We start from the raw sequence: 13973 nt of genomic DNA on the forward strand, positions 1-13973 counted from the left end.
TTCTGTGCTTTCTTCAGTCACTGTTAGACTCAGGAAGAAAGGTCAACACTGTTAGAGTTTATGTTGCAGCTAATTCTCATTTCCACAATGTTGTTCCACAGTGTCTCAATTTCTAAAGGTGCCATGACGCCTCCATCCAGAGAGGAAGTTAAGATCACCATCCTGGGATCTTCCTTTGGTTCTACAGTCATTGACTAAAGCTTCATTTGAACCATTGGCCCAGGCTGATCTTAGATCATTAAGTTGTCAGTTCAGCAAAAAGAGTGAGTGAGCTACATGCTTTGTCAGTAAGTGACGATTGTTTAAGATGGAAAGAGAGATTACTCCGGAGTCTCTCTCTGGCCGAATCCGGCTTTTCTTCCCAAGATTCTCAATCCTTGCACAGTCAATCAGGCAGTTGAACTTGCAGCCTTTAAACCTGACCCAGATTCCTTATCTACCGGACTTGACCTTTCTAGTCTGTGCCCAGTAAGAGCACTCTGCACATACATTGAGCGCACACAGGGGTTGCGACAGTCACATACTCAGTTGTTTCTGTGTTTTGATAAAAAAAAAAAGCATTGGACAACCAATCTCGAAGCAGCGTCTCTCACACTGGATAGTGGACACTATTGCACAAGCATACTCCACCCAGAGCTTACCAGTTCCAGGGAACCTGGTGGCTCATTCTACTAGGAGTTTAGCCACATCATGGGCAGCACTGAAAGGTGTGGCACTTACAGATATATGTGCAGCGGCCTCATGGAGTTGACCTTGTACCTTTGCCCAGTATTGCAGGGTCAATGTGGCAGAACCACTTTCGTTTGGGTCTGCAGTTCTGCGGTCAGCTTCTAAGCAAGGATGAGAGGCTTCTCACCCCTCCTGACCCTGATGGTACTAGTCATCCAAGGTAAGACCGTGGTGACGGTCTGAGTAGGGGTGGGCGATATGAGCTAAAATTCATATCACGGTATTTTCCACTGTTCAGACGATATCGATATTATATTGCGATATGATAAAAAAAATTGGAATCACATTTTAGTAGACCTTAGTTAAATTACAGGCATAATATGTATTTTAACCTTATATAACAAAAAAAACATGATTTCAAGATCTAAGGCAAAAATAGAATGGTCTGATTTTAGATATGTGAAATTATGCTAAATAAGACACCTGCGCAAAAGAAAAACAGCAAATGGACTGAAAGAACATGCAAATTCAGTCTATGATAGCAGATGGCGCTTATGGCCTCAATTTAGCGTTCCTTTGGTTACCGCTGTAAATAAAGCTGCTCTGCGCTACGCTTATGAAAAAAAAAAATGGCATCTAAAGTTTTCTGAAGAGAGTTCCCTTCAGATACACATTCATATTAACCCCCTGCCCCCAATTCATTATTTATATTTTTCTTCCTATATTTCGAGCATTGTGAACAGTGATCTTGCGCTGCCTGCTACAGTATTTTCTCTCTTTGTGTCCGAGTCCTGTGTTAACGGCCGTTTACAGACTTAGTAATATTACCACACAAATTACATTTTGGGAAATTATTGTAATTCAGTTTGTGTGCAGTTCCAAAAAGCCGATCGTGTGTTTGAAGCAAAAACTATGCGGTTCTGATTTATTTCCGATCAAGCAGGGCATCTCTTTCTCTGATGATGCAGTAACGACCGCGGGGAAAAAAATCTTTGTCTGTCCATCCAATGAAATCCATGAATATGTAACGGTATTCACGGTATAGCAAAATCCATATCATGGCACAACATAATACTAATACACTAATACTAAACTAATAATAGTCACGTTAATACCTGTGTAGCGCCCACGCCTAGATCTGAGTGAGGTCAAAATAGATCGTAAGTTATGACTATAACTATGGATTAAGGCTGGACGGTATATCGAGTTTGTATGATATATCGATATATTCTTTATAAGCAATACGGTATGAAGCAATACCGTTAATATCGATATACACTAGTTTGATAAGAGCGAATCTTTAAAAAAACTATCTAGGGAGGACACAGACTAAACTGCTGCGGAGAAAGTGCATATTACAATTTGTTCTAAACATGTGACAAGTTTTATATGAAGGGCTTTAAAAAAAACTCGTAAGATATACTAGCCTATAGTTTATAGTTTCAGTTTAAAGCGGCTTGCCCGTCAGATGCTCTGACAAAGGCTGCGTGTGCCACTGACAGAGATGCTACTGGCGCTGTTTAATGTGTTTGAGATATGCTGTTTTCCTTAATGTATAACTTACATTTCACAGGTATATTCTCCATCTGTAAATGTTAGAAAGCCATGGAAATATTTCCATTTTGCTGTCAGAAGTGCATGAGCTTTTGCTTTGCGATTCTTCGCTAAACTTAATTTAGAACGAGCGCCGTCGAGCGCATGCGCGCCAAACAGACAGAGCGCAATGAAATAGGAGCGCAATAACTCTGCCTAAAATATACATTTTGCTGAAATATTTGTAGTTGGACAATAAATGTGACATGTAGAATTTTAAACCTACAAGTAAGTGTATTTGTATGATAGCACTAACTGTAAAGTGTAACGGGGTAATCATAATAGCCTTTTTTACTCAGCCGAGTCTGTGCTTTTTTATTATTTTCATTTTTAGTTTAGTAAATTTAACTTCTGCTTAAAAAGCATTATTTTTGTTTTAAGATTGCAATGTTAATATGTAATGTTATTTAAACCATTTTTGCACATATTATATGCCTACATGCTTACATTCACTTTATTTGTTTAATCCAAATCCAAAATACAGAGATATATACCGTATACCGCAAATCAGCCAAAAAATACCGAGATATGAATTTTTGCTCATATCGACCAGACCTACTGTGGATCTATGAGACCAAATGATGACTGTCACCATCTCTTGTCACTCGGTATGAACTGAGGCGTTCCAGGCAAGAGGAAGTGCTTTGTTCACCCGGATGTTTTATAGTGAACCAACCACTCAGGGTCAGTCATCTAACTTTGTTTACATTAGGTCTCGGAAGGATAGCAGAATGGCATCATTCAAGGTACAACCGTGGTGACGGTCATCATTCAGTCTCATAGATCTATAGTTATAGTCATAACTTATGTTCTCTAAAGGATGGAATACACTACACGACTTAAAATCTGAACAGATTTTTAAAACACTAGGCATCATACACTACACGACTGAAGATCATACACTACCAGACTTTCAAGTTGTTCCGATCACAACAAACTCACGCAGAAACGTGCGCCTTGTTGCTAGGAGACGCATGACAAATGAAAACATACGTGTTCTAAAATCGGCTGAAAATATCAAACATGTTTGATATCCTCCGACTGGATGGAGTCAAAGTCTGAAGCTAAAAAATCTGAGTCTGTGACCATCATATACACGATTTTCTGTGGAATCTGTCAGCTGTAACCTGCAGACTGGCTCCGACTTTCCTCAACTAGCGTCAACTTGTTCAGACTGTAAAATCGGGGGAAAATCAGGGCAAAAATCGTGTAGTGTATTCCAGGCTTTAGTTACACAACTGCGCCAGCAGCTGGCAGTATAGAACTACTGATGGGGAGTTGATACTGTATCAGCTATAGCCTAATGTATGCATTTGGGACAGAGAGGACCTTCTTAGTGATCACTATAATTTATGCAGTTCATTACTGATATTTAATTAAACTTATAAATGTTAAATGCTTGAATAAATATGATCATTTTGCTTGAAATTGTGTATGTTATTGTTACGTTATTACTGCTGCACGACTCATCACAGTTTCTCATTTACAAGGACATATTTGTAATGTGCATCTTTCTTATTTTTAATATTGGTAATAAATGTATATTAATAAGCAATGTGATTTGCATATGTGTATAATTTAGTTCAGTGATGTTATACAGTGTTGTAGCCTAATCTCTTGTATTTTCTACATTTCTTTGTAAGAAACTATTAGTGTAGAATTGCACTGTCTGTTTACTCACTCAATCGGAGTGAGAGAAACAGTGAGAGATGTTGAGACAGGTGAAAAACATTTCGTTAATAGTGAATATTGACCTATTGTGCGTACCGTTGTTGCTCCCGCTGTTAGCAGGGTATAATCGCTGCATTTGGGGTAAAAAAGACAGAATTGTGTATTGTGCCAAGAAGGTTGTCTGTTCGTTCACACAGGCACGAACTGATTGACAGCTGCCTTTAGCGGAGCCTTTACCGATTACCTCCATTAATCAAAGCGTTCAGCACGGTCGTCTGTGAGTGACGTCACCTCCTGATACAAACATGCCCCCTAGTATAGTCCCACCCCCTCACAATGATTGACAGCTTTCCGTGTAGAAATATGAAATTCAAATGCAAAAGGAATTGCGATTTCATTTGAGTTTTGGCAGGTTACATGTGCGACGCAGAGAAAGTGAAAAAGCAAATGTGGTAATTAATATTGCTATTTAAATATGACAGGCTCATAACTCGTAAGTCATGGGGAAATACAGTTGCAAATAGTGTTGTAAAAAGACCCGGTACTTCGGTACGAAGTCGGTACTAAAAAATGAAAACGTCACGGTACCAGGTTTTTTTAAGTACCCGGTCAACCCTGTTCTTGATGCGTACGGCCCTATGATTTCCGCGATGCAGAAAACGCGGACGGAATCTCGGAATCCAGTTATAAAAACAGAATTTACAGTTTAGCACGGAATGTCACGGAATTTGTCAAAGTTTGGATGAATTAATCAAAAGTACATTACACTTAAATCAAATCCCGACACGGATTAGTATCTGTAAATATTAAGCCGCAAAAGTCGATTTAAATATGAATCCCGCATGTTCTGCGAGTCTCTGTGTGAATGAGTGAATGGCAGAGACGCGCGTTTTTTATTTATTTATTTTTTACTACACACACTGAAGTGCGTGACGATCGTGGTGATTTCAGCATCTGCCGTCTCAATTATAAGGACATAAATACATAAACATCTACAGAACTGCTCTGAGAGTCACTTCACGAGCATTTACCGTTTCATTTGAGTAAAACCAGCGTCATATCATATAGCTACACACAGAAATTTAAAGGTATTCACGGCAAACCGTCAAAATATCTTAAAGACACTGTGCCAGAAATATATTACTATTATTTAGTAGAATGTATGTGATACTATTACTACTGTTGAAAAAAAAATATATATATATATTTTTAAAGAAATCAAAATATTTCTTCCATATTTTAAAATGTGTTTAAATTTAATTAATTAAAAGACAAATCAAATTTGGGTGAATCTTGTTTACTGTTTTTCATACTTTTATTACTTGCGGAAAAACTTGAAACACAATTTAAATAAGTATAAAGAATGGCATTGATTTTTGTACATTTTATTTTTGTTTGACTTTATTATTAAAAATAGTGTTTTTTTTAATTAGCATGTGGTACCGAAATTGGTAACGAGAACCGTGGATTTTCACTGGTATCAGTATCGAATACTGAAATTTTGGTACCGTGACAACACTAGTTGCAAATGGACTTTGCCTTTTCATTTGAAATGTGGCAGTCACTGTGCGTTCGTGAAAGCGAAAATGCAAACGGTATTCCAAGATTTGCAATTGCATTTGGATTATGTCACAATTTATGCGCCCACATGTGGAAAACGCAATTGAAAATACAATTTGCAATTCCTTTTGAAAATAGTCTGGAATATTCTTCCATACAGAAAGGTAGTAAGGACATCGTTAAAAAATAGTCCATTTGACATCAGTGGTTCAACTGTAATGTTATGAAGCTACGAGAATACCTTTTTTGTGCAAATAAAACAAAAAAAGTCTTTATTCAACAATTTCTTCTCTTCCATGTCGAACTTAGATGCACGTTCACAATAGTACCACGACACATTACTTTAAAGTCACGATTCAACTGATGAAGCAACAAATCTTTTCTTCCATATTGCAACACATATCTAAGTATAATGGATTATTGAAAATAAAAAAGGCAGAGACTTGGTTCTATACATTGGTTGTTGATTGGATTGGAGGCAGATCTGATTGGGGGTTTGCAGTAGATTGTAAGAAAGGGGCGGAGTTTAAGCAAAAGAGGTCTGTTGTTTCACTGGAAGAACAAATTACAGCATTTGGTTTGAATGTTACAAGGTCAGAAAAAGAAACATTTAGTCAGAAAATGCAAAAATCTAATTTTGAATGTTTCAGGTTGAAAACTAAATGCAAATGAGCTTATCACAACACAGATATTATCCATATCTGTGAAATGTGTCTAAACATCCACAATGAATTGTCTAGTTTTATTGCTAAAAAAAAAATCACTAGCCAGTTATTATTCAGTACCTCTCTTTACCTCTCAGCCTGAACTGATCCACTCTGCTTTACTCCCATCAGTCAGTCTCTCTCTGTCTCACACAAGCACGCATTCAGCAGTAATGACTGTTTGATTATGTAATGTGCTTACAGGCACTCTGCTGTGGAGTGGCCCTGGAGTGTATGTGTGAGGCAGAAAGAAATGACCCTGCAGTGTGTTAAGTGGGATAATGACTGTCTTCAGGCTGCTGTAAAAGTGTATAAATTTGTAAAAGACTCAGACAATGTTCACAGCCTACTTTATAGATTTACAATTAGGCAAGTTGTGCACCTCCTAAAGGTGCGACAATTCTGCATCATTACTGTTCCATTAGTACTTGTATTGGACAGACTCTAGTACAAAACCTCAAAAAAGTTATCTTTTGATATGGCCAGTCGGAAATGTCCCCCCAGAAATGAAAATTTAAGCAATTATTTTCTTACCCTTACCATGTTGTTCCAAACATGTATGACTTACTTTCTTCTGTGGAACACACAGATATTTTGAAGAATTTTTCAGTTGTTTTTGTCCATATAATGGAAGGTCAGAGATGTCTTAAACAACATTGGACCTCCTGACTTTCAATGTATGGACAGAAAAAAACGAAGACATTCTTCAAAATTTCTTCTTTTAACACGATGGTGAGTAAATGATGACAGTTTTCACCTTATGGTAAACTATCCCTGTAAGCTATATCCTGGAAGAACAAGTGGCTTGCGACAAATTTCAATCAGAAAGTGAAGTATGTGAGTATTAATGTGATTAAAGACAGAATCAGAATAATTGCCAAATTTATGCTTCTTGATCTCAGTTAATTTATTTTTTGAAGGCTGGTTATAGCCTACCTCTCCAGTAACTTTCTGTGTTTGTTGAGAAGATAAAGGAAATATTTCTTAAAAAGATTTCTAACACATTTGGGACCAAGTCTCCTGCCAAGTTATATTATCAGCTATATTGTTTAGTTGAATTTAGCTCTTGACTTTGGTCTACGTGCAAAATGATTAGAGTTTATTTTAAAATACACACACACATATATATATATATATATATAAGTCCAAAACAGAAATATTTCCTTTATCTTCAAAATGTTTTTTTTTTTTTTTTTATGATGTTGAAACTTTGCTAACCTGTGTAATGTAATAGTGCTTTTAAAGTACTTGTTGATAAAGGACATCCATACCTGTTCTGTTAATGCCCAGTGCACACATGCAATATTTGTTGATATATGATGCTGCATATTCACTTAAAGGCTCGTCTTAACATTTGACAGCATCTGTGTTAGCTGTAGATGAAAATAAGCTTCTTGATGCCTGATAAGCTTCTTTGAATCATTGCCCTCTGATCCTTCTTTGTTATTGGCATTTCTTATCCCCATCTGCCTAAATGTAATGCCTTCTGCCTTTATCAGCTGATTTGAGGCCAGCTTTTGCAGAATGTGTTGTTACCCAGCATGCAATGCTTCCTTTTGTGATCTAACGTTGCTCTCTCCCTCCCAAACTCCATCACACCACCCCCACCCGCTCCTTCCTGCTACCCTAGCCAATGAGGACAGCTTGTCAGAGGTATGCTACACCAATGTTATGTCTTCCTTTTCCTTTTCTTTTCTTTTCTTTTGTGTTTTGTTTGTCCTTTGTTTCATCTCACCCAGGTCGCCTTTCTAAAAACCGCAGTATTGTGGAGCGGGGGCCCCTCCCCCCAACCACCAGCAGCCATCATTCTACCTCCCCAGACCTACAGTGGCCCACCGCGGGCAGCCCATTCTCCCCTGCCCTTTCACTCACCCTTCCATCACATTCACCCTCACCCAGCCCCAGCTCAGCAGGGGATGTAAGTAGCTGTGATAGTCCACTTCAGTTACTGAGACACAATTCAGACTTCCCTATCCCAATGTTCACCGTGCTCACCAGCGACACCTAGTGGTAGCGGAGGTGAATTAAGAGTCTCAGGTAACTGAGAGATTCATTGCCGTTTACTCTCACACTCGTAACTCATTTCATTTTTGTACCATGTCATGTTTCACTTTTGTCACTGGTCTTACAAAGTAGACAGTCTTTATAGAGTTATCTTAACTCTTTCAGGTTACATTCTTTCAAATTAGAGACTTTTAATATTAATGGCATTGTAATTTCAGAGCAAAATTGGACAAAAATAGAGGACAAAGAGGCTGCTATTGTACTCAGACCAACCAGAAATGCTCTATTTAAAATCTAGTGCAGTTTAGATTGGAATAGAGACTGTAAGTATGAGGTTTTGATTGGCAAGTGAGTATTTAGTGGCTGCAGCAGGCAGAATCTCATATGCGATACTTGCTAATCATCTGGGCGTCATGCAGCTCTGCCTAAAATGCCAAAACCAGAGGCATGAGCCCACAATTCTGCTGCTTAAGACCTCGGAAGTAGGAAGAAATTGATGCAGGGCCTAATATTTATTCCAAATACTGAAAACCAGAATTTACATCAAGACTGCTCAAAACTTTGTAAGTTTAGGTAGCCTCATTTCTTTCCACTTCATTTTTTTCACTACTATGAATTCATTTTCACGTTCATTTTGAGTGTTTATGTTTTTGTGTGTATTGCTTTGAATGCAGAATGTGAACAATTGTATATTTCAGTATCATTCAGTTACATGTTTTCTTCAGATTCTGCAGAAGGAAGATGCCATTGAGTGGCCAGGGACTCTTGCTATTGTCCATTCCTACATCTCCTATAAAGCAGGTGAGGAGTTTCACATACAACTAATGCTAGAACAGTGAACCTGCAATGACAGAATGGTGATGTAAGATTACTTAAAACTATATTTAGAGTTTAAATTGGAACAAAGTCTCTTGTTATGAGTTGCTTATGAAATGCATCAGGATCTTTAACTGACTTAATTCAAGTTATGATCCAAACCAACTAGCTCAGAGATGAACCACAATATTGCACACTTTGAGAAAAGAAATAGTATATGACAATCAGGAGAAAATCTTTTTATGAACTACATAAACTACAGTCTTTTGAAGCATTGCAAATTATGTAATAATGGTGGTACAATATACCACTTTAGATGGCAGTGAATTTCACAACCTGAAATTTGGCAGTTAGCCTAAATGACCATTTGTTAGTCCAAAATTTGAAATTATATTGACCCAAGGCCTGTCCACCGTCAACACCTATTTGAATGTTTGGCATGAAAACTCATTTTTCATATGCGATTTGTATGTTCAGACCAATGCAAAAAAAAAAAGAATTGGCAGATGAAAATGCAGTTTCACTCTCTGACAGTAGATAGCACTTAAGGAAAAGCTGAAATACAGCGAGACACAAGGACAGAAGTATAATATGCTATTTGCTGCTTTTTTTTTTTTTTTGGTAAATTTCTGTTTTTCTCAGTATTTGATTTGCTTTTACTATCATACCTCCCATTAATTATGTTCAAAATGTTACATTGAAACAACTTAGAAAATAGCCTACATGTAATATAAAGCTTTGCTTGAAAATATGAAGAAACTTTTCAATAGCTCTGACTGATTTTGAATTGTAATATTGGCCACCCCTGAAATTGGTCGTACCATTTACAGTTGAGTAATTATGCTAGAAAACCCAGCTTTTTCGAGAAAGAACACAAATGTCTTAAATGCACATTAACAGTTCAGTTGAATGATAAAGTTAACCATCTTTAACTGAAAAGACTAGCAACAATTTTTTATTTTCATTTTTAATATTATATATTAATTCTTAATGATACTACATTCATATTTTGTAGTACTATAACGTATTAACATTGTCTGGCAATGAACAAGAGCATATTTATAAATTAACATCAACCAAGATGGACAAATGTGTGAAAAAGTTCCCCAGCCCATTCTCTGATCCCCTGACTGTGCCGACTGTTGGCTCCAACAGAAGCCTCCACAATTGCTTAATAACCTCTGCTCCTACGTAGATCTGTTTGAAAAAGGGTTGTACAGAATTGTTAAAAATCATTTTCTCTGTGAATTTTTACTTCTAGAACCTGACTTGTGCGTTAAGTTGAGATTTAAACATGCACTAATTTCCCCACAGCTAAAGAGGGAGAGAAAGATCGTCTGAAGAGATGGAGCACAGAGCTGCGGCAGGAGAGAGAGACGCTGGAGCACAGAATAGGACAACTCAGCAGCTCTATAACAGTGAGAGAATTCTTAAGTTCATATCCACTTTTGCTCTGGGCCATGAGTCATACCACTGAAATTACAGATCTAACTGATGCATTCGTTTATCATCCCATACCTCCAGAAGACCACTATTCCATAACTATATAATGATGAGATTTTGGTTGCATGAGTCAGCAGCACTGTGTCCTCTCTTCCCGCACAGAGATGTATGGACAGCAAGAACAGCGTACTGGCCCAGCAGAGTGAGATGGAGGCTTCGCTTGAGAAAATGAGAGGGCTGGTGTGTCTGATCAGAGGGATCCAGTTGTCTCCCTTCATCTGCCCTGGGGCCATGGCTAATGGAGAAACCTCCCACAACGGAACTTCCAAACCCAGCAGCTCCAGTGCAGTCACCACAGACACAAACAACAACACAAATGCCCCAACAACCTCTTCAGAAGCTACGGTGATAATTAGCACCCTCACAAACACGAGCGATACCTTAAAGCAGATCGCCACGAATAACAACCCAGAGGCTGCAGGTGTGAAGAGCGATGAGAGCAGTGAGGAGAGCGCACAGGTCAACAGCACGTCCAGAATCAAGAGCGAACCCACAAATGCAAACGCCGCAGCCTTCAGCAATAACAGCAGCAACCAGGCGGCTCTCAGTACCAACGGAACCATGTCCTTAGGGGAGGAGAATACAAAAAAACACAAAAACAACAGCGACCTCAGCGTCATCCCACAGGCCCTCCTCGGCTCAATCGTACCCCTTACAGAAGTGACAGAGGGGGTGAAATAGCATCAGCTACCCTGCAGCAGTTGGGGCCCAAAGCGTGCCAGTTAACAGTGTTGTTGTTTCGTGTTGTTGTTTCATCTCTTGTGTCTATGAGGGAAAGAAAATCCATAGTGCCATTTACTACATGCAGGAAGGAGGTTCCTAAAGTACCAGCAATGTGCATGCTCACGTATGCACACCGAAAAGATTTCTACAAAGAATAATGATATAGAAAAGAGTAATAAAATTTAAAGATATCACACCATTGTGTGCCTGATACAGTTGCCATAGCACCTCTGAGTGGGAAAGCTTCTGAAGGCTGGATCGGGTGAAGGTCTCGTCCTGCTAGATGAGTAGTGCAGCTTCCTATCAGGTCCTGTAGCTCTGATCTAAGACATAAGATATGGCGTGTTGAGGAGTTCAGCGTCCGTTTTGTCTGTGAAACGCAACCGAGGTGCAGTTGTTTCGTCTAGTTTTCAGTTGTTGTGTCTCCAGGACAGAACTTGGAGCGCAAACACAGGTTCTTTATCACACACTGACAGAAATACAGGTCTTCCAGGCGTTCTTCTGGAGGTTTAACTAGTATCATTTGCATTTGTCTATTTTGTGGTGTTTTTAAAAACCGAAACATTTCTGTAAATATGTTTTGCTATTTTTTACACATGACCTTATTTATAATTTTCTTCTTTCTTACAAAAATATTCCGTAGTTCTGTTCTGCCAAATAATCGATGCCACAGGGAACTCTTCTTTTACGTTACTCTGAACATTAAATAGCTATTTAAGATTAGTAGAGTAGTATTTGTAGTGTCAGTCCTGAAGTGTCTGTGAGGTAAATTCTGACCATGCCTTATCTACTGAACAGATGTGATTTACTGAGAGCGCGGTTCAGGCGCCGTCACAGAAGGGAATGATCTGAGATGTCTCTCACATCGCTCTCGCTCCATTTCCACATCCAGAGGATTTTTTTTTATTTATTTTTTTTTTACCCAGACTGTAGCAGGGGTCTCATGCCTTGTCCAACGACTTGGGAGGAGTCATGCAGTCAGAAATATCCCATGAAACCGCTATGCCAGTAACGTTATGCTTATGGGCCAATTTAAGGGCTTCTGTTCTGTATCGTTTTAACATACTTTACTACACTGTTCACTGTAAACCTGTCCAAAAGCACAACACGGCAGACGTTATACGTGCCTAGCGCAACTACTTCTACCAGTGTCCCTTAGGGGCTCTTCTGTTATCGCTTTATTTACCATATTGGAGCTCTCTCACCGCTGTGTATTTCAAAGCGTGTGACTGCACACGAACAAGCACAGACAAACACACCAGACCAGTTCTAACACCTGAGATACAGCCGCGGTAGCTTGAACACTGTATCATGTGCCAAGACGACACTTCCATAGTGTTTAAAAAAAAAAAAAAAGCACAAGAAATAATCCAGAAACACGGTGGTGTCAAACACGCTTTTGATAAAAGACAGAAATATCTACAGTGTTTATATTATCTTCATTTCAGGTTCGTGAGTGTTTTCAATGCTAAACATGCAGCTCTGGCCTGCTGTAGCCTCTGTGTATTGGTTGCCTTAAGTTCTATAGACTATGTTAGGCTGTTTCATCGTAGTGTTATGACTTGTCGGTGTCTTAGATTCAGTTGTCAGCAAAACGAGTGCGTATTTTTCCCTTTTCGGAAACAGAACCTACTTTGTCATCTAGTGTGTGATCATTCAGGTTGTGTTAGTGAGGACAGTGCCTGCGCTGCCTATAGTGAATCTGACCACTACACATAAGAACTCTAAAGTGCTTACGTCTTATCATCAAAACACGAAATAAATTGCTGGTATGTTCGTTCATCTTTTTATGAAAAAACTTTACTTTTAGTTAAAGGATTCCATCCCAGTCTGATGAGCTGGGTATCCGCTACCCCTAAAAGTTTTCAACAATCACAGAAGTATTCACACATTGTGTCTGATAGAAGCTAATACTATAAAATTATAATCATCACAATTGCGAAAATTCCAAAGTGACATGTAGAGAAGCTGCGTTCTGTTTGGTGGTTTAATGGTATGTCAGGTTTTCTAGTGTATTGAAAAAAGAAAGAAAGGGGAAGAGAGCCCTTACATAAATGCTCATCAGATGTGACATTTGCAAATGTCATCTCTCGTCCTTTAGGGCCATGAATCCTAAAGCCAGATGTGGTTAGTAGGACTGACAGTGCTTCTGTGACAGATGTTCTCTGATGAGATAGATGGGAATCTACTGTGTCTCCTCATTCATGTTCCTTACACATGAGAATTGGGTATTGTGTCCTGAAGTGTGTGAAATCGGATCTCCTCAGATATTAATAGTGTTTACCGAGAGCTCAGGCTTTTGTTCATGTTTTCAAGATACGCATAGTAATGCTTATGAAGATTCACATTCTTACACCTCATGCTGTTACCTCATTCAGGTTGATGAAACCCTCAAATAAAATGAAGGAGAGATTATTGCAATGTGAAAATATCAGTGCTTAATCTAATGTCCTTAACTATAAATTAAGAACAATTTACATCGATTTGTTGTATAAAAAGTGTCTAGATTCTTTCATAATAGTTTTTAAAAGGGATGTGTATTGCTCTTTTGTTTCATTTTACTTTTCTACATTTTGTATGTTTTGTTTCTTAATCTTGTGTGTTGCCTGATGTCTGTTTACCTTTTCTCATAGAAGTCCTTGTGTAAGTTATTTGAATATATAACTTCATGAATTCTTTCCGTTGAGGAGGCTGGATATTACTGGAGCATTTGATCAATTTGTATTTATT

General features: G+C 38.4%; 1 protein-coding gene across 14 annotated transcripts in view; it reads left to right on the forward strand.

Annotated features, from left to right (window-relative positions):
• phf21aa (PHD finger protein 21Aa) overlaps positions 1-13944 on the forward strand; it is a 35289-nt gene extending 21345 nt beyond the window's left edge. For 6 of the 14 annotated variants that reach the window (XM_058780425.1, XM_058780438.1, XM_058780430.1 and 3 more), the window contains 4 exons: positions 7828-7850; positions 8927-9002; positions 10332-10435; positions 10623-13943. In XM_058780425.1, coding sequence (XP_058636408.1) covers positions 7828-7850; positions 8927-9002; positions 10332-10435; positions 10623-11201 — 782 coding nt within the window. In that variant the 3' untranslated portion in view covers positions 11202-13943. Of the gene's footprint in view, positions 1-7827; positions 7851-7936; positions 8116-8926; positions 9003-10331; positions 10436-10622 lie in introns of all 14 variants that reach the window. The other 8 variants (XM_058780426.1, XM_058780435.1, XM_058780434.1 and 5 more) reach the window with 4 other exon arrangements.
• The last annotated feature ends 29 nt before the right edge of the window (positions 13945-13973 follow it).

The sequence above is a fragment of the Onychostoma macrolepis genome, chromosome 07 (genome assembly GCF_012432095.1).
Source record: "Onychostoma macrolepis isolate SWU-2019 chromosome 07, ASM1243209v1, whole genome shotgun sequence".
NCBI classification, from domain to species: Eukaryota; Metazoa; Chordata; class Actinopteri; order Cypriniformes; family Cyprinidae; genus Onychostoma; species Onychostoma macrolepis.